At 41.8% G+C, this 19,731-nt stretch overlaps 1 protein-coding gene and 1 long non-coding RNA gene across 3 annotated transcripts in view; one reads left to right on the top strand and one right to left on the bottom strand.

The window, feature by feature from the left end:
* LOC134337773 (uncharacterized) overlaps positions 1-19,731 on the bottom strand; it is a 74,729-nt gene that overhangs the window by 19,026 nt on the left and 35,972 nt on the right. The window lies entirely within an intron of this gene.
* Positions 1-19,731, top strand: part of alpl (alkaline phosphatase, biomineralization associated) — an 80,770-nt gene that overhangs the window by 55,881 nt on the left and 5,158 nt on the right. For both annotated transcript variants that reach the window (XM_063033008.1, XM_063033007.1), the window contains exons 7-10: positions 1,578-1,718; positions 6,679-6,748; positions 7,856-7,990; positions 11,940-12,131. In XM_063033008.1, the coding sequence (XP_062889078.1) occupies positions 1,578-1,718; positions 6,679-6,748; positions 7,856-7,990; positions 11,940-12,131 (538 nt within the window). The remainder of the gene's footprint in view (positions 1-1,577; positions 1,719-6,678; positions 6,749-7,855; positions 7,991-11,939; positions 12,132-19,731) is intronic.

Raw genomic sequence — 19,731 nt, 5'->3', positions numbered from 1 at the left:
GAGCCATGGGACTGTGTGAACCTTATGGGTAGTGCTTCATCTCCTGGCTGGTGAATGGGTTCCTGGATGGTGTGTGTGGTGGGCTAACAATACAGAATGTGATCCTGAGCTGGGACTGAAAGGTTACTACTCAATATTCACTATCAGTAACAGTATCAGCAAATGCTGAGGATACTTTTTCAATGATATTTGGGCGATTCATTGGTGGAAAGTTTTCTTTTTTTTTGGCGTGTGCCTGCATGCGTGCGAGTCTGTGTGCGTGCGTCCGCGTGTGCGTGCATCCGTGATTATGTCTTTTTCATGGCTTTTACAAGGCACAGAGCGAGAGAGAGACTGTGTGGCGCGCCACTCCTTGCACAGACATTTTCGCAGTATTTTTCCCTTTTACTTTACGAGGTCGAGTTGCGATCTCGACACTCAACCCGGCACGGATGGAAAGCGTACTTGGGAGCGGACCCGACCGGTTTCGAACTCGGGAACCTCTGCTCCCGGGTCTGGCGCCGATGTCATTGCGCCACCAGCCGGCCCAAGGTGGAAAGTTTTCTTCAGAAGTCCTACCCAGGATCAATAGACAGTAAGTGCAGGAGTAGGCCATTCGGCCCTTCGAGCCGGCACTGCCATTCACTGTGATCATGGCTGATCATCCACAATCAGTATCCAGTTCCTGCCTTATCCCCATAACCTTTGATTCCGCTATCTTTAAGAGCTCTATCCATCTCTTTCTTGAAAGCATCCAGAGACTTGGCCTCCACAGCCTTCTGGGGCAGAACATTCCATATATCCACCACTCTCTGGGTGAAAACGTTTTTCCTCAACTCCGTTCTAAATGGCCTACCCCTTATTCTTAAACTGTGGCCTCTGGTTCTGGACTCACCCATCAGCGGGAACATGCTTCCTGCCTCCAGCGTGTCCAATCTCTTAATAATCTTATATGTTTCAATAAGATCCCCTCTCAGCCTTCTGAATTCCAGAGTATACAAGCCCAGTCGCTCCAATCTTTCGACATATGACAGTCCCGTCATCCTGGGAATTAACCTTGTGAACCTACGCTGCACTCCCTCAATAGCAAGAATGTCCTTCCTCAAGTTTGGAGACCAAAACTGCACACAGTACTCCAGGTGTGGTCTCACCAGGGCCCTGTACAGCTGCAGAAGGACCTCTTTGCTCTTATACTCAATTCCCCTTGTTATGAAGGCCAGCATACCATTAGCTTTCTTCACTGCCTGCTATACTTGCATGCTTGCTTTCAGTGACTGATGTACAAGAACACCTAGATCTCGTTGTGCTTCCACTTTTCCTAACTTGACTCCATTTAGATAATAATCTGCCTTCCCGTTCTTACCACCAAAGTGGATAACCTCACATTTATCCACATTAAACTGCATCTGCCATGCATCTGCCCACTCAGCAAGAGGGAGATTCATTCAGATTGTCATATTGAAGATCAACTGAGAATTAAAGCTCCTGCAGATAAATTTTATGATCCATGCTTAAGTTATCTGAAGTATGTACTCTTGACTCAAAATCGTTCCATTATCTTGAAATATATTTTCTTTGATTTCTTATTCCTGAACCAGGTGATAATGGGTGGCGGCAGAAAGTATATGTTCCCAAGAGACACCCCTGATATTGAATATCCAGATGAGTGGAAAGCTAATGGCTCCCGGCTTGATGGAAGGAACTTGGTGGAGGAATGGAAACATATAAAAAGAGGCAAGGTAGGCCAGTAATTCAGTCCAATAAATAGTTTTGTAAACTGCTTAATTTAATCATTCAGATTTATACCTTACACAAAATGCTGGAGGAACTTAGCAGGCCTGGCAGTATCCATGGAAAAGATCAAAGAGTTGATGTTTCGGGCCAAGACCCTCCATCGAGAATGGAAACGAAGGGGAGAAGTCAGAGTAAGAAGGTGCGGAGGGGAGGAAGAAGTAAAGAGCTGGGAATTTGTTTAGTGAAAAAGATAAAGGACTGGAAAGAGGGGAACCTGTTAGGAGAGGACTGTGGAAAGAAAGGGAAGGGGGTGAAGCACTAGAGGGAGGTAATGGGCAAGTAAGGAGAGGAGGTGTGAGAGGGAAACAAGAATGGGGAGTGGTGAAGGAGAGGAGGGGGTGGCAATCACTGGAAGTTCAAGGAACCGATGTTTGTGCCATCAGGTTGGAGGCTTCCCAGACAGAATACAAGGTGTTGCTCCTCCAACCTGAGTGTGGCCTCATCGCAGCAGTAGAGGCGGCCAGGGACTGACGTGTGGGGATGTAAATGGGAAGTAGAATTGAAATGGGTGGTCACTGGACAGAGTGAAGGTGCTTGACAAAGCAGTCTCCCAATCTACGTCAGTCTCACTGATTATACAGGAGGCCGGATACTGGGAGCACCGGATACAGTAGCAGACCCCAACAGACCCACAGGTGAAGTGCCACCTGGAAGGACTGTTTGGGGCCCAGAACGGTAGTGAAGGAGGAGGTGTAGGGGCAGGTGGATCACTTGTTCCACTTGCAAGGGTAAGTGCCAGGAGGGAGATCGGTGGGGAGGGATAAATGGACAAGGGAGTCGCATAGGGAGCGATCCCTGTGGAAAGTGTGGTGGGGGGGAGGGAAAGGTGTACTTGGTGGTTGGATCCTGTTGAAGATGGCGGAAGTTACGGAGAATTATGTGCTGGATGTGGAGGCTTGTGGGATGGTAGGTGAGGACAAAAAGGAAGCCTATCCCTTGTGTGGCAGTGAGAGGATGGGGTGAGGGCAGATGTGTGCGAAATGAAAGGGATGGGGGTGAGGCAGATTTGTGACTATAGCTGTCAGATGGTTAAAATAGAACTCTATAACTTGGGCCTGACGCTCAGTAGGATACCTTCGATCCCATTTGTACTCTTACTGTTTATCTTGCTCAGCTGCCTGCACGTATTTTCTCCACTTGTTTTCCTTCTCCCTCTTTCCCCATTCAAAGTTTTTTTTTCTCAAATCTGATTTCCCTTGATATCATTACTTCCTTTTAGAATATTGCAACTGTCCTTCAATTTTGAACCACACAGATGCTCACAATGTGGTTTGCAGTGTCCAGCTCATAAAATCTTTAAAGTGGACTTAATCCTCATTTCGAAACACAGACCCAAACCTCCATCACTTTGTGTTAATCTGGGTCCCTTGCCTTCAGCTTCCTTTGTCCCATGGTGGCTGTGGTGTTGTCTATTTACACGCACAAGACTGGGGCCATTTCAGCACCTCCTGGAAACACAAGGGACCGCAACTGCTGGAAACGAGCGCTGCAAACGATCTGCTGGAAGAATTCTGTGGGTCAAGCAGCATCTGTGGGAGGAAAAGAACTATTGATATTTTGGGTCAAAATGTTGCTGTTTCCTTTAGCCCCTCAGATGCTGTTTCACCTGCTGAGTTCTTGCAGCAGAGTGCTTGTTGCTCAGGAGGTTTCCTCATTTGGCTTGATTATGCTCTGAAACGCTGTAAGATATTTAATTGTGTTAAAAGTGCAATATAAATTCAGATTGTACAACATAGGTTTTTGTTTTAGCATTATTCCTTTGAAAATTAGTACTTTCCCCAGAATGAAAGTCCATAAAAATTATTTCTGTGTTGTTTCACCTCAGTCTGTAAAATCGACTGAGTGCTTCATGGTGTGAGTCGTGCTTATGCCACTGAGGATTTCATTATTATGGGTGAGTAAGATGACATTGTTCATTATGCAGTGTCCTTTATGGATCATTTACGGGTAATGGGATATCATTGTCCTTCAGACCACCAGTAATTTTCTCAAACAGCAATGGACAAGTGCATCAGCTAAAAACAGGTTAGTTACTTCCCTTTAGTAATCCCACACCTTCAGTGAACTGGCTCCATTTTGTCACCCCCTAATCTGTTGATAATGGAATTGGTTTATCATTGTCATCTGTACAGCGTTCCTTAAGATTGTTATAGCTGGGGATGGTAACGGGGACAAGCTCCCAATACCTATTAAATATTCCCAATAGTGTGCGCCTCAGATAGCCTCTGACAACCCAGTCCAGCTCCTCGCCTTCACATGTGACTTGGCTACTAAGCCTGGTGGACCCGTTTCTACGGACAGAAGGAGGGCAAAGGTGGAGTAACTGGTGCCTTAAAACCAGTCACTTTGGGCAGATGGGGCTTGTCAGCCGTGGTTGGCAGCTCATCTTGGAGAAGAACTCTGATCTCAGACCTCTGCTGCCTTGCAGCTATACCAACTCGTGGGGAAGGCTTCGGGAATAAACCGCGAGGGGGAACAACCCAGAGTTGGGAGTCCCTAAGGCTGTCCTAAATTGAGTTCAACGCTGACTGGCAACTCCTGCAACGCTGCTGGTACCAAACAGTATCGGTCTCTGCCGTTCCTTTGGGTTCATCAGATGCGTGGAGAGGGGAGCTTGCTACCTGCATATCGTATTGCTCAGGTTTGCGTATCTAGACCGCATGGTCAACCTGACTGACAGAGGTGTCACTTACCTCTCTCATAGTACAGCAATACAGTGAAAAGCTTTTGTTTCCATGCCACACAGACAGATCGTTCCATTCAGAAGTACATAATTGTAGTAAAAGGGAGAATGCAGAATATAGTGCTATGGTTACAGTGAAAGTGCAGATAGACAAATAAGGTGCGATGGCCAAGACCTGGTAGACTGAGATATTAAAGTTTCATCTTGTAGTGTGTGAGAATTCTCATTTCAATACTCTGATTGAAGCTGTCCATGAGCCTGGTGGTAGGTATTCTTAAGCTTTGGTACCTTCTGCTTGAATTTGGGTGGGGGAGGGTAGGAGAGATTTCATTGCAATCTATAAATTCCAAGACTCTGAATCCTCACAATTTGCCACCAACTATTCAATGTTTTGCCTATGTCATATTTCTTTTATCTTCCAACCCCCTGGGATTTTGTTGCCCCAATATTAGATAATGTGTTGGTACACCCCATATCTCTTCTTCTGCCTCCACTTCTGAGCATCAGAGCACTACCCAGAATATCCCCACTTCCATCTAAACACCAGCCCACTGCTCCCTCCACTCAACCGCATCTAAAGCTTGGCTGTTTGACGTCTGTTTCTCCCTCCATCTAAGGGACCTAGTTTTGTCCCGCACTTTGTAAATCGAGGTGATAACTTCGGTCATCTCACTGCGAAGCTCTTCCCTTGTCCACAACACTTTAATTATGGAAGAATCTACTATAATTGGAGATAATTCTGTTACTGAAAGCCCCTGTATAACTGGTAAAATGTGAATATGACACCTGGTGTGTAAACAACACAGTCTGAGTGTAACTGCGGATTAACAGGCAGACATAAATACTGAACATTTCTTCGTCAGTTAAGAGCTTCATTACAGCGGGTAAACACTTGTGATAAAGTATCTCAAAACACAAGTTTACCATAAGGTAGGACAAAGAAAAAAAACCTCCTCATTTATGGAGATGGAAATGTGATGAGTCCTGTTCAGTTGCCTTGCAATAAATCCAAGAGGTGACAGTTAATTAATCTGGTACATGGATGAACAGATGCAACTGTGAAGAAGCGATTTAGAAACCAGAGTCACCTGTACCAATTCCAGGTTTTCCAGTGACAGCACAGAGAAAAATAAACGATCAAATCTATGACTCCCCACTTCCCAAAATCAATTGAATGTTGTTGTTCTCACCAGAATTGGGGTTGATTGCATGGATTAGTGATGTGATTGTTGTTGCTTGGTTCTCAAAGGGAAATTTTTACTTTTTATTAATTTCTCGAAACTAATGTTAAGACAACAACAGATATTTACAATACTGCCTTCCAAGATATATGTGTTTTGCTTTAATATGAGGGAATTAGCTGTTATTAACTGATTGAAAGTTCTCCACTCCACGTTTAAATATGATTGCTACTCTCCTGCCTCATATTTCCCCTTCCTACCACCCTCCTCCCTTAACGATTCAGAAGCATGTTGCTGTCTCCTGCAACGTTCTTAATCTGCCAATTACTTTCCCTGGAAGTGAAGTATTTCTTCGAGTGTGCATGGTGTTCCTAATGAATACTTTTTCTGAAGAATAGCAGGAAGATAAGTTAGTCTGAAAAACAACAAATAAAAACATTGCTAAGGCTGGAAATCTGAAATAAAAACAAAATTGTTGGAAAAAATCCAGCAGGTCTGAGGAAAGAGAAACAATTTAAAATTCTTCATGTTGGAGATTCTTCATTAGAACTGGGAGGGGAGAGATAGTGATTAAAAAGAGAGTTTGAAGGGAAGGGTGGGCTGGGGTCGATGGTAGTGAGGGAAGGTTAGGACAAGGAGAACAACTGTGATAGGGTGAGGCCAGGTCTAATCGATTAATGGAGGCACTAAGAAGGTAATTATGTTTGTTTTATGTCTGGCTAATAGTAGGGCCCAGCAGCTGAGGGAGAGAAAATGCCAAGGGGGTATAAACTACAGCAGAGATAGCAAGTTACCTCATATTGGAGAATTTAATATTGAGTTTGAAAAGCTGCCACCGGACAGATGTTTAGATGTTGTTTCCATTGGACCTCATTATATCAATGAAGGGGAAATGGTCAGAGTTGGAGTGGACGGAAAATTGAAGACCCTGCCTGACCTGATGAGTCTTTCCACTGTTTCCTGTTGATAAGTTGCTCTGACTGGAAGATTCTGCATTGTTCTCTGTGGATAATGCAATAACAGATCGTTTCCTTTCCTCAGAGAGCTCATTATGTCTGGAACAGAGAGCAGCTGAAAAAACTTGACCTGAACAAAGTGGACCACCTAATGGGTAAGCTACGCAAGTTTTAGATGGTGTAGTTCAGTTTGACTGTTCTCTGCTCTGAGGGAATTTAGCCTGGATAGTGTTTTATAGTGTCCCTTTTCTGATTCCAAGAGGCAGCAAGGTGATCTGTATGATCTCAGTCAAGTGCAACACAAAACCTGAAAAGAAATAGGAGGCTTCTTGTTCTCAGTGGCTGACTGCTTTATTGATGGAGCTTTGACCAATAGTGACTTGAGGATTTCTTCAGTAACCTTTGGGATTCTGGTGACCTGCTGCTCGTAGCAAAGGTGACCCGGCCATCACTTATAACAGGGAAGCTTCTTAATTTGCAGCTGCCACAAATTAAAACTGATGGATTATACAAGTCTATTGAAAGATCCTTAAAAATAGTAAGCACTTACACTTATAGGGTGACATTTGTCGCTACATGTGAATGGTCCGTATTCCTCAAAATTTTCTTATCCCTATATTCCTGTGTTGTAGATGTTGTAAGCATACTTCTATTCTCTACTTCTTCTGGCAGCTCATTCCATATATCCACCCACTCATGACAAAAACTTTGTCTGTCAAGACCCCTTAAAATTTTCCCTCTTCATCTTCAACCTGTGCCATCTAGTTTTGGATTCCCTTATCCTGGGATAAAGACCTTATCTATGTCCCATAAGATTTTATATACCTCTATGAATTCTCCCTTTACACTGCTATGATCCAGGGAAAAAAAATGTCCCAATCTATCCAGTCTCTCCTTGTAGCTCAAGCCCTTCAATCGCAGTACCTTTCCCAACTTAACGGCATCTTTCCTATCGCTGGCAACCAGAATTGCACAAAATATTCCAAGTGTAGTCTCACCAATGCTTTGTATTGTTGTGAAATGATGCTCCATCCATCAAAATTGCAATGACGATAACATCTATTTCTAAGGTAAATATTGTCAAGGATACAAAGGCGATTTTCTCATTCTATTTTGAAATAGTGACTTGAGATTATTTATATTTTGTTTCCTAATGTTGATTGAGCTTGGTTTTGTCTCTAGGTAATCCAATAACCAAACACTGTTTATGAATACTGGTGATTGACATATGCTCAACGTGTGTTTCTCTATCTACCTCCCAGGACTTTTTGAACATGGTGACCTGCAGTATGAGCTGGAAAGAAATAAAACTTCTGACCCTTCACTTGAAGAGATGGTAACAATAGCCATTAGGATTTTGAGCAGGAATCCAAATGGCTTCTTCTTACTAGTGGAAGGTTAGTGCATGGGTACACTGAAGGAACATCTTTGCCATCCCTTACATACTGCTTGGGTCAAATTTGACCTGTTTTGACATTTGACAGCAGTAAAAACGCCCTAAGTGCCATTTTTAAAGCCGAAATTTGATGCCGTTTCCTAAAGTGACCCAAAATGCGCAAAAATGAAAAAGTTTCAGCTTTAAAAAAATGGCATTTAGAGTGTTTTTTACTGCTGTCAAATGTCAAAATGGGTCAAATTTGACCCGAACAGTATGTAAGGGCTCGGGTTGAAATGGACCTTAGATGGAATTGAAATAAGCAAAACCTAAATTGCATTCCTTCTCTTCTAGTAAGACACATAGGATTGTGAGGGAGTGGGACCGAGAGAGGAAGATCATAACCAGTATTGGGGACTGGCACTATGTAGCTCCAGCGATCCATGTTAGAACCTGACCTTGTGTGATGACTGTATGGAGTTTGGAAGGTCTCCCTGTAACCATGGGTTCTCCCTTGCACCTTAAAGGAGTACTAGCTTGAAGGCTAATTGTTTACCATAAATTGTCCTTAGCTATGTAGGTGAGTGTAGAATCTACAGGAAGTTGATAGAAATGAGGAGAATTGCTTGTAGGGTAAACTGTTGGGAAATGGGTTGGCTCAGAGTTGGCATTGACTGAATAGCTTTCTTCTTCCTCATAAGGAAATATGACATCTGAAAGGTATACATACTCCAGAAACCTGATAGCTTCATTCCTAGTATTAAGTACATATATCCTGAGAAGGACAGGGGTGCTGGATACCCATTTAAAAAAAAACACCAACTCCAAGCATATTTGGAAATCATTTGCTGCTCTTTCAGTTTCAACTGCTTTGCAATCCTGGAACTCCCTTCCGACTGTCACCACATGGACCCTTGCACCATAAAGAATGCAGTGGGTTATCAAGATGCTAAGAGACAACCGTGATGGACAATCAGTGGTGCCAACATCCAATAAGTGAATTTTAGTTTCAGAGTGCACACTACTCATATTGATCACCTCACTGTAATCCATTCAGAACTGAATAGTCATCATTTTCAAAGTCAATTTTGAATAGCTTAAGTTGAGAAATATATTGGCTATTCTATTGTAACTTGATCATTTTGCAAAATGAGTGGAGTAGTTCAAATTAAACAATATAACTGCCTTGCAATTACAGGAGAATTACTTCCATTTCTATATTTATGTTCAGATCTGTGATTTCTCTGGTTGAGTTAGGGTCAAGAATATGACAGGTTGGCACACCACAGCAGAGGACAAGAAATCATACATGTCTGGGGAGTATGGTGGTTTAAGGTTTAGAAATAATAATATTAGAATAAAAGTTTAAAATATTTCAAGCTAAGATTAAGAATGTCACAGGTTAGATCTTGCAATATCATGATCTAATGAACATGGTGACCTGCGGTATGAGCTGGAAAGAAATAAAACTTCTGACCCCTCACTTGAAGAGATGGTAACAATAGCCATTAGGAGTTTGAGCAGGAATCCAAAAGGCTTCTTCTTACTAGTGGAAGGTCGGTGCATGGGTACACTGAAGGAACATCTTTGCCATCGCTTACTAGTTTTAGAAACACCAGAGGTTATAGATCAATTTGGGAATGTGCATGTGATAGATAGAGTTGGAGATGCTAATACTGTGGGCAACATCATTATCCTTTTCTAATGTTCGCTCCCAATGGGTGACACTCTGTGCCTAAAACACAAAAGCAAAAAGATTTCCTTCAAATTTTTTGGTAGATGACAATAAGTTTACGATGGGTGGATGAGACTGCCAACAATCTAAATATTCTGGTGTCTGAGGTGCCCATAGCTCTGTCACCACCACCTCACTCTCTTTAGAAGAGAAAATTAGAAGCAGGAAAATCCATTAAACTCAATGGGAGTTGCCACTTTTAAATTACACATGTGGCCACATGTTCCTGGCTCTGTGCACAAGGTTGACCTCAAGTCTTGGGCCTCAAGAAATTAATTTGCACAATGCTGTATTTTTAGCATTCCAGAATTGAAAGTTGGCTGTACCTGGAGTAGAACTTGGTTCAAAATTGGCTGTACTTGGAGCAGTACTTGATTACAGGTTGCTCATATTCACTCGGGATATTTAGTTGGGTGTTTCCTGATGTGTTTCTGAAGCAGTTTCTACATTAGTCGTGATTGGGATTATGTCATTCCCCAGACACCAGAACACGTAACGTTGCTGCCTGTCTCTCCCATCTACCTTGAACTTCAGTGGGCAGAAATTTTAAAGGGAATTTTTTCTTTTGCTGCTCCATTCCCAATACAATGGGAATGGATGTCAGCAAAATAGCCCGCGATCTTACCACCCCATTAGGCTAAGATTTTCCCTGTGTATTCACTGTTGACCATACTCAGGATTAATCATTTTCAATAAGACAATAAGACAGAGGAATAGAATTAGTGCATTCAGCCCATTCAGGATGCTCTGGCATTCCACCATGGCTGATTTTTTTTTATCCTTCTCAACCCCATTCACCTGCCTTCTTCTCATAACCTTTGACACCCTTGCTAATCAAGAACATATAAACCTCCACTTTAAATATACCCAATGACTTGGCCACCACAGTCTTCTGTGGCAACGAATTCCACAGATTCACCATCCTCTGGCTAAAGAAATTCCTCCTCACTATTCTAAAGGGACGCCCTTGGATTATGAGACAATGCCCTCTGGTGCTACACTCCCCACTATATGAAACACGCTTCCACTCTACCTTTCAATATTCAACAAGTTTCAATGTGATACCTCTCATTCTTCTCAACTCTAGCATGTACAGGCCCGGAGCCATCAAACACTCCTCATGTGTTAATGCTTTCATTCCCAGAATCATTTTTGTGAACCTCCTCCCCAGTGCTTTCATATCTTTTCTTAGATGGGGCACCAAAAATTGCTCACAGTACTTCAAATGTGGTCTAACCAATACCTTATAAAGCCTCACGTTACATCCTTGCTTTTATATTCTAGTCCTCTTGAAATGAATGATAACAATACCACTGACTCAACCTGCAAGTTAATCTTTAGGGAATTCTGCATGAGGACTCCAAAGTCCCTTTGCACCTCTGAATTCTGAATTTTCTCCCCATTTAGAAAGTAGTCCAAGCCTTCACTCCTTCTACCATCCACTTCCCATTACTATCTTCCATCGGCCACTTCTTTGCCCATTCTCTTAATTTGTTTAAGTCCTTCTGCAAACTCCCTGCTTCCACAACACTACCTGCTGCTCTGCATATCCTTGTATAGCTGTTCATAATCTGGGCCAAAAGCCATCAATTCTGTCATCTAAATCATTGACATAAGATGTGAGAAGAAGTGGTTCCAACACTGACCCTTGCAGAACACCGCTAGTCACCGGCAGCCAACCAGAAAAGGCTCTCTTTATTCCCACACTTTGCCTCCTGCCAAACAGCCAATGTTCTTTCCTTACTGTGGGTTTTAACTTGTTTAGCAACCTCATATGCGGCGTGTTATCAAAGACCTTCAGAAAGTCCAAGTGAACAACATCCACTGACTCTCCTTTGTCTGTCATGCTTGTTGTTTCCTTAAAAATTCCAACAGGAAACCATGCTGACTTTGCCCAACTTTATCATGTGCCTTCAAGTACCCCAAAACCTCAACTTTATAATGGGGTTCTAATAAGTTCCTTTGCAAAGTAAATCCCTTAATTGTAAGTGATCTTTTGGGTTCTCAACACAATGCACCAATCTCTGCACCACATCCTTCCTTAATGGGTGAAGTCTCCTCTTACGGGGGTGGGCCTCTTGCTGATTATTCAATGTTCTCTGTCCTGGTGAGATGTTGGTCCTTCAGACTTTTACGTCCTTCGCAAAGTGTTGCACAGAGTGTTCATTCCCTTCCTGAATGCAGAAACTTTTCAGGCTTCTCTCTCAATCTAATGAATAAATATTTCCTTCTGCAGGTGGCAGGATAGACCATGGGCATCATGAAGGGAAGGCCAAGATGGCTCTATACGAAGCAGTGGAGATGGACAAAGCCATTGGGAGGGCTGGCACATTGACGAGAGACATTGACACATTAACAGTCATTACTGCTGACCATTCTCACGTTTTTACCTTTGGCGGCTATACATTTAGAGGAAGCAATATATTTGGTGAGTTCAGTAGTGGACTCTTAATAATTTGTTGAGTCATCAGCCTAAGAAAGGTGGAATTATTGAGAATAAAGACTCTCTTATGTTTTAAAATTGCTGCAGTGGGTTTTGGAATAGGTTTACCCTGTGTTCAAGTGAAAACCAATGCTCCTCGAGTGCATTTACATGTCAGCCTAAGTGTAACTTAAATTCAGTCTGGTCTGTCTGCTCAGCATGTTGACTCAAACATTTGAAGTAAGTCATTCAAACTCCAACCCGCAGACCTCAGGGAATCTGTTAATGATGAGTTTCGGGATAAAAAATTTTCAGCGATTCTGCTGACAGTCAATGGGAGTGTTCCTTGTACTGCTGAAAATTTTGTCACACAACTTGTGGTTTGGAGGTCAGCAAACTAACTGGGTGAATTGCAGAAGGGAATGTAGAAGGAAAATGTTTCCCTTTTGCACAGGAACTCAGCGCTTCATTAATTAAGCAGTAAATTACTGCTGGACCCTACTTTGTTAGGGATCCAAATTTGCTGGTGCCCAGTTTCCAGCAGAGGGGAACTGATTAAACTTTTACAGGTATTCATGCTAATCTGAGTTGTGAGTTAGTTGTCTTCATTTGGAGCATCTCCCCCCCCCCCCCCCGTTCTTCAATGACCAGGATCGATCCTGGCCTCCGGTACCACCTGTGTAGGATTTACAGGTTGTTCTTTGACTGTCTATGGGTTTCCCCGAATGCTCTATTTTCCTGTCACGCATGAAAGGTCTGCTGGTAGGTTAATGGGTAAATTACCCTAATGAACCTAAGGAGAGTTAATGGACATGTGAGAGAGAATTAGTTGCAGGGCCCGCTGGGGTTGTCCCAGTGGAATACAGCATGGACTTGATGGGTTGAATGCCCTAGTGTTTTAGAAACATAGAAAATCTACAGCACAATACAGGCCCTTTGGCCCACAAAGTTGTGCCGAACATGTCCCTACCTTAGAAATTACTAGACTTCCCCATAGCCCTCTATTTTGCTAAGCTTCATGTACCTATCTAAAAGTCTCTTAAAAGACCCTATTGTATCTGCCTCCAGCAGCCCATTCCATGTACTCACCACTCTCTGAGTAAAAAATTTACCCCTGACATCTCCTCTGTACCTACTCCCCAGCACCTTAAACCTGTGTCCTCTTGTGGTAACCATTTCAGCCCTGGGAAAAAGCCTCTGACTATCCACACAATTAATGCCTCTCATCATCTAATACACCTCTATCAGGTCCCCTCTCATCCTCTGTTGCTCCAAGGAGAAAAGGCTGAGTTTTGCAATAGGTAAATAGTTTTGCAACGGGAAACTATTTTGCAATAGGTAAATAATTTTACTTGGTTTAACAGCTGCTGTTTTCTGTACATCCACTGGGAAAATATACGGCCAAAGCAATTAAATATTGCCCTTGGTTTAAAGAGTATGTGCATATTGAGCAGAAGTGAGAAATGCCTGAATATTAAATTAGATGCAAAATGTGCTCTGATTTTAGCCTGAAATGTAGATGTGAGGAGGTTGAATTTTTCCACAGTGGAATAGCAACCTGTGTGAATTCCCAGTGTAAGGAGCATTTCATACATAATGGCCACCTGTACTGCTGAAATCAAACAGAGGTCACATGTGCAAGAATTAGAAACTAGCACAGGACAAGCCCTTATGTCAGTGGTTCCCAACCTAGGGTTCCTGGACCCCTTGCTTAGTGATATTGGTCCAGGACATTTAAAAAAAAAAATTGGGAACCCCTGACCAACACATTGTGTCGAACCCTTAACCTATTCCAAGATCAATCTAACCCTTCCCTCCCAGGTAGCCCTCCATTTTCCTTTCAACCATGTGCCTATCCCAGACCAACTCTCCCTGGCAATGCATTCCATGCATCTACTACTCTCTGTGTAAAAAGTCTTACCTCCTACAATGCCCTATACTTCCCTGCACTTACATTAAAATTATGCCCTCTTGTGTTAGCCTTTGCCACCCTGAGAAAAAGCCACTGGCTGTCCATTTATTTATGCCTCTTGACATCTTATACACCTGTATCAATTCACCTCTTATCCTCCTTAGTTCCAAGAAGGAAAGCACTAACTCACCCACCTTTCCTTGTAAGGAATACTCTCTAATCCAACCAGCATCCTGGTGAATCTCCTCTGCACCCTCTCAAAAATGGTCACACCCTTCCTATAATGAGATGTCCAGAACTGAGCACAATTCTCCAAGTAAAATTGGTTTGGGTTTGAGGGAATAACTACCCCTGGGTTCTGTGCTTCACCTTGAAGAAGAACAATGGAACTGTTATTCTCAACTAACTCCAAGATTTTCCACCTTAAAGGGAAGAGGACACCAGGTCAGTAAATCAGAACCTCACTAATAGTGGGCATCTTACTTAATAGTTTGATGTACTTTTTTTTGGATCTGTGATAATGAGGTCAGCATGAGGTCATGGTATAATCATGAGTGAATTTCACTTAAATTAATTTCCTGACTTCTGTCTGGAATTACCACTTTTATTATTTTGGCAAGGATCTGACTAGAGCTTCTCGAAGCAGAGAGCTGGGCTGATGAATCTGTCTTATGGTGTGGCATGTGTGGTTAAAAGGTGTGGCGAGTGCAGTATTTATTATACAATGCAAGAAAAGAAGTGCCCAAAACGGCAGATGGAATTTATTTTCTCCAACGGGTAATGTTGGGTACCATTTGGATAAAAATGTAACAATCATTTCAGAAAACTGGATGATGTAGAAGATCAGAAAGATTTACTAGCTTTCCACTAATCCTGTCTGATCTGCTCAGCATTTTCTATAGTTATAATCCACATTTCACTGCTTTTACATTGCCTTTTGTTTGGTATTCTTCTGTCTCCTAATTTCCCTCATTAATCTAGCAAACAATTGGATTAATGAACAGCATATCACCTTAGAAATGCTGATCTCACTTTATTAGGGTAATTCCTTTTGTCCATTCCACCCCGTCCAGCTCTCTGAAACTTCAAGTTAGCTTGTTTTCTGTCTTGTCCTGACAAAGGATGACTGGGCTGAAATAAATATGTTGTTTTTCACTTTCCAGAGATGCTGCCTGACCTGCAGAGTGTATCCAGCAATTTGTTTTCTTTTACATTTCAGATTTCCATCTTTGCAGCTTTTCAATTTCTAGACAGAATTAGTGGTGCAAATACGTAACATTTGTCAATGGATATGGCTATGTGTTGTTAATGGAATCATAGGGTTTAGTGACACAACAAGAACAATATATAAGCAATAGATATAGTGGTAACTGCACAACACCTTGTGAATACTGTGGTGAGCGCAAGGCATTGGGCTAAATTATCAGAAGAATGGCGGTTACGTTGGCTGGAACGCACAATAAAAGTACAAAGAAGATGCACTAATTTTTGAGTGCTGTTTGAACAGATTTATAAATGATGCAGATTGGTTTAATCTTTTACTGCATCCCTTTTACAAAGCTGCCGTGACAGCAGAGTACCTTTTGTTGCCTCCCTTTGCCCAACATAAAATTGTTCACTGGGCATTATTCAACAGGAAGCCTTTACTGTTGCTGGAATTTTGCATGATGTAGCAGCACTTTGTGATTCAACCCCTCACATACATCTAACATGCATTCTGCCAGTAAATAGCATTCTTATTCAGCAGCATTTAACTGTGTGACAAGCCTTACTACAATATTGTTTCCTTGAATATTAAAACCCTGTTCAACATTCCATTATCTAAAAGTTGACTTTAGGTTGAGCAACCTTAATCTACGTATTACTGGATGTGAGAGTAACTCTAGTTTGAATTGATGCTGATACAGAGGTCAGAAATGCTAAGCCGGACTTTACCAACTATTATGTCAGGGCCATACTCCTTTTTCAAAGCAAAAGCCTTCTATTGGTTCAAGATGGAGCATCACTCTACACTATGAGTGATGGATGATAGCACCAAATTGATTCGTTGCCTTAGTCCTAATCCTAGTGCTTTGTGCCTAGTCCTGGTCTGTGATAAATGATAAGCTGATTTAATTTGTTGTATATAATCCCTATTTCATTCTATTTGCATTCTGAATGCATTGAAAATAATCTCTGTATGCTAACTATATCCTCTACATCTACACTCCTTCCATACTATATAAGACCTGCCTTCTCCCCGTAACCTTTGAAGTCCAATCTAATCTAGAAACTGTCAGTCTCCGCTTTAAATATAGCCAATAACTTGGCCTCCACAGCCTCCATTTCTGAAGTGACTGGGGTCTGCAAGTGAGGAAATTGAAGATCCAATTGTACAAGGATGTATTGAAGCCAAGTTCTTGAAACTTATTAATCCTCAAAGAATTCCAACAGATTTGTCAGGCAAGATTTCCCCTTAAGGAAGCCATGCTGACTTTGGCCTATTTTGTCATCTGCCTCAAAGTACCCTGAAACCTTATCCTCAATAATGGACTTCAACAACTTCCTAACCACTGAAGTCAGGCTAACAGTCCTATAATTTTCTTTCTTCTGCATCCTACCATTCTTAAAGAGTAGAGTGATATTTGCAATTTTGAAGTTCTCTGGAACAATTCCAAAACATGGTATCATTCTATGTCCACATTTTATGTAGACAATATGCGCCTCATGTGAAAACTTCCATCATCAATGTTCCTCTCTCTGACTACCTTAATGCAGCTTCTCCCCTACTGGTGTAGGCAAGATGGTGGAACAAGTCTTTACATCAATGCATGGAGACAACTGTAAGGGTTAAATTAACATCAAAACTAGATATCTAACGCTTTTCAGATGGCATTCCATGCATTTTGAGTCCAGAGATTGAATCTGTGAGAGGAGAGCTGCTTCAGAAGTCTGGGTCTGGTAGCACTGCAATACTAGTGCCAACAAACAACATGACAGAGGCTACAGAGCATTACTGAAGATAATATGAAGAGCCTGTGCAAGAAATTGGATTTCATAGAGCCATCTGTTTCATTGCCAAGTGATTTACATTGCATTTTTCCTCCAGGGGGAAAAAAATAACAATAAATTCTGGGTCACTTTATATCACTGGGGAAATTCCACCTTATATTCCTGGCCTCAATGCTTTTAGAGCACCGCCTGGGACCTTGCCATCCCCCAACTCTTGTGCTGGCAGTATCAAGCACTGTTGGCCCCCACACAACCATGGTTTTGTCGGGTAAATGCACATTAGAACACTATCATGTTAAGTAACTTTGCTTGCCTCATGCACTAGTTCCCCCTCCCACCCAACCATCTTGCTCTCTGATCCCTAAATCACTCCTAGTCTGTTGGCTACCTGAACTTCTGATTACACACAACTCTGTCTTGACGAATGTTGGGGGAGGGGGCTCCCTCCTCCCTCTTCAGGCTTGTTTTGAAAGCTTCCCTTTTTGTGTTTGCTGCACTGTTTCTCAGTGTTGAAAAGATGCCAGTGACAGAAACAGTGAGACAGGCCCCCAAGGTTTAGGGGTGCTGTCTCATTGAGAATTGTTTGGAATTAATCAAGTATTTGGATGGACACTTTGGATGTGCAATCTACATGCTTAATGAATATTGATAGCCATCAGACCTTTGATTGTCCCTCATGTATGCCTCTGAAATCTTGTAATATATTTTTATTGTTTGGAAATAAACTTGACACATCAGATAGTTCTGAGTTTGTTGAGTTCTGGAGGTTAGACGCTAAAGTTATTTGACCTTTTACTGTAGACCCAAAGGATCAATGTCAGTGATATTGCCTTACTTCTCAGGTGGATGTAGATGTTCCCATGGCAACAATTCATATAAGTGTAACTCCCCCCATTGTCATGATTGATGAATATCCTTGAACCCACATCCCAGTGCTGTTTGAGGGATACAATGTATGTAAATTAGCCACAGTCTCCTCCAGTAGAGCAATGTTCAGACTTCCAAAACTGAGTAATTGCCTGGCTATGAAATACTTTAGACTTGGTGGAGTCCACTGAGCAAAATCAGGTTCCCTCCCATGGCTAAATATAAATTCTGTTACATGCTGTGTAATGGGTGATGGTGAATTAATGGCTTCCATTCCAAATCTGCAGGTCAAGAAGCATCATGGAAAAAGAAACAGCTCATGTTACAAATCCAGAATCCTTCAACAGAACTGGGAAAAAGAGAAAACAAATTACTTTTCAGTAGCAGAGAAAGTGGGGGAGGGATTGGCAGAAGGAATTCTGGTCACTCAAAGGGTAGTTACTGATGTTGACCGTGTATGTGCAGTGATATTCAAACTGCCAGAGTTAGATGAGTGTGAATTTCTTGTTCTTGTATTCTCTTGGTAATATGAAAATAGTGGTTATGTGCTGATGGAGTGTATGTACAGAGGAACTGGACGGGAATTAAGTCAAAATTTGCCTTCATAGTTCTATCACTTACTCTCTGCTGTCTTTATTTGAAACTAACAATTTTTTCCAGAATTTTAAAAATATAAACTGAATAAAAGTCTCAAAGCACGTTGCAATTCGAGCTCCTCTTTGCTGAAGCTTTCTGAATTCCTATCTCAGCTTTATTTTTCCTCCAAATAAGAAATCTCTGTCTCTCCTCCACCCCTACACACAAAAAAAATTTGGAACAATTGAATCCAGTCAAGAACCCCAGTGATGGTCGTATACTGAGCACCTTGGTCAAAATGGGATGATCTGAAGAAGAAACTGGAGGCATAAAACAGATCTCCCTCCCCTAGGAGATAACTTCACTGTGGTGGATGTGGAAATGGAACTGGAACTGGTGTGAGATGGTGTTATAAAATATTTTATTTAATTAGTGGCTTTTCCAATCTCAGGCTGCCCTGAAACATATCAACTCCTCAGTTAAAACCAACAATTTTTTCTAGACTTTTAAAATAAACTGAATACAACATCTGAAAGCATTTGATAAGTTCTCAGTTGAGAAATTTGCCTGAAGTATCTCTGAAATGTAGACGCAGTTGTAGAATACGTATGTGGGATGCCCATGATGTGTGGTGGGACAGTCTGTGATGTCAACGTGTGCCAGGTTATATTGGGTGAACTGCTTGTAACTCTCTAATGAGATTCACCCACATAGCCCTCTGAAAACAGTAGTTCCGATTTTAAGAAGTAGGGCTTCCAAGTTGAACACTATGAACTTCATTCACAAAAATTCAAAGTCATAAAGTCATCGGAGATCAGGTCATTTTTCACTTTATTCTTTAGAATGGAATCCAGTGAACTCCTACAGTGACTTATGAAGCCTTTACATCCCATCACTGATGTTTATAGATTTTTCATGGACATATAAAATGGGCTGAATGGGGTTCTCACTCAGATCACCAACCTCATGGTCTTGTTATCTGAGTTAATAAAAGATTTCAGAACTTAAATATTAACCTGATTCCTAATGAGGGTGATCTATGGAGAAAATGGGCATTAAGTGTGTATATTTTTCTGTAATCATGTTTGATGAAATAATAGGAATTCATCTAGTCAAAGTCGTGAAAGCTTCTCCTTATGAGTTACTCACTGTTCCGAACCCCTGGGTCCTGTATTGGGTGTATTTTGGGGATTGTATTGTTTGTACCATGATTTGTGAGGTCTGTACTGCATATAGTGTAATCCATGAGGAAGGAATACT

This window comes from Mobula hypostoma, chromosome 25 (assembly GCF_963921235.1).
Source record: "Mobula hypostoma chromosome 25, sMobHyp1.1, whole genome shotgun sequence".
In the NCBI taxonomy this organism is placed as follows: Eukaryota; Metazoa; Chordata; class Chondrichthyes; order Myliobatiformes; family Myliobatidae; genus Mobula; species Mobula hypostoma.
Note: the sequence above shows the minus strand (reverse complement) of the source record. Positions and strands in the feature narration are given on the sequence as shown.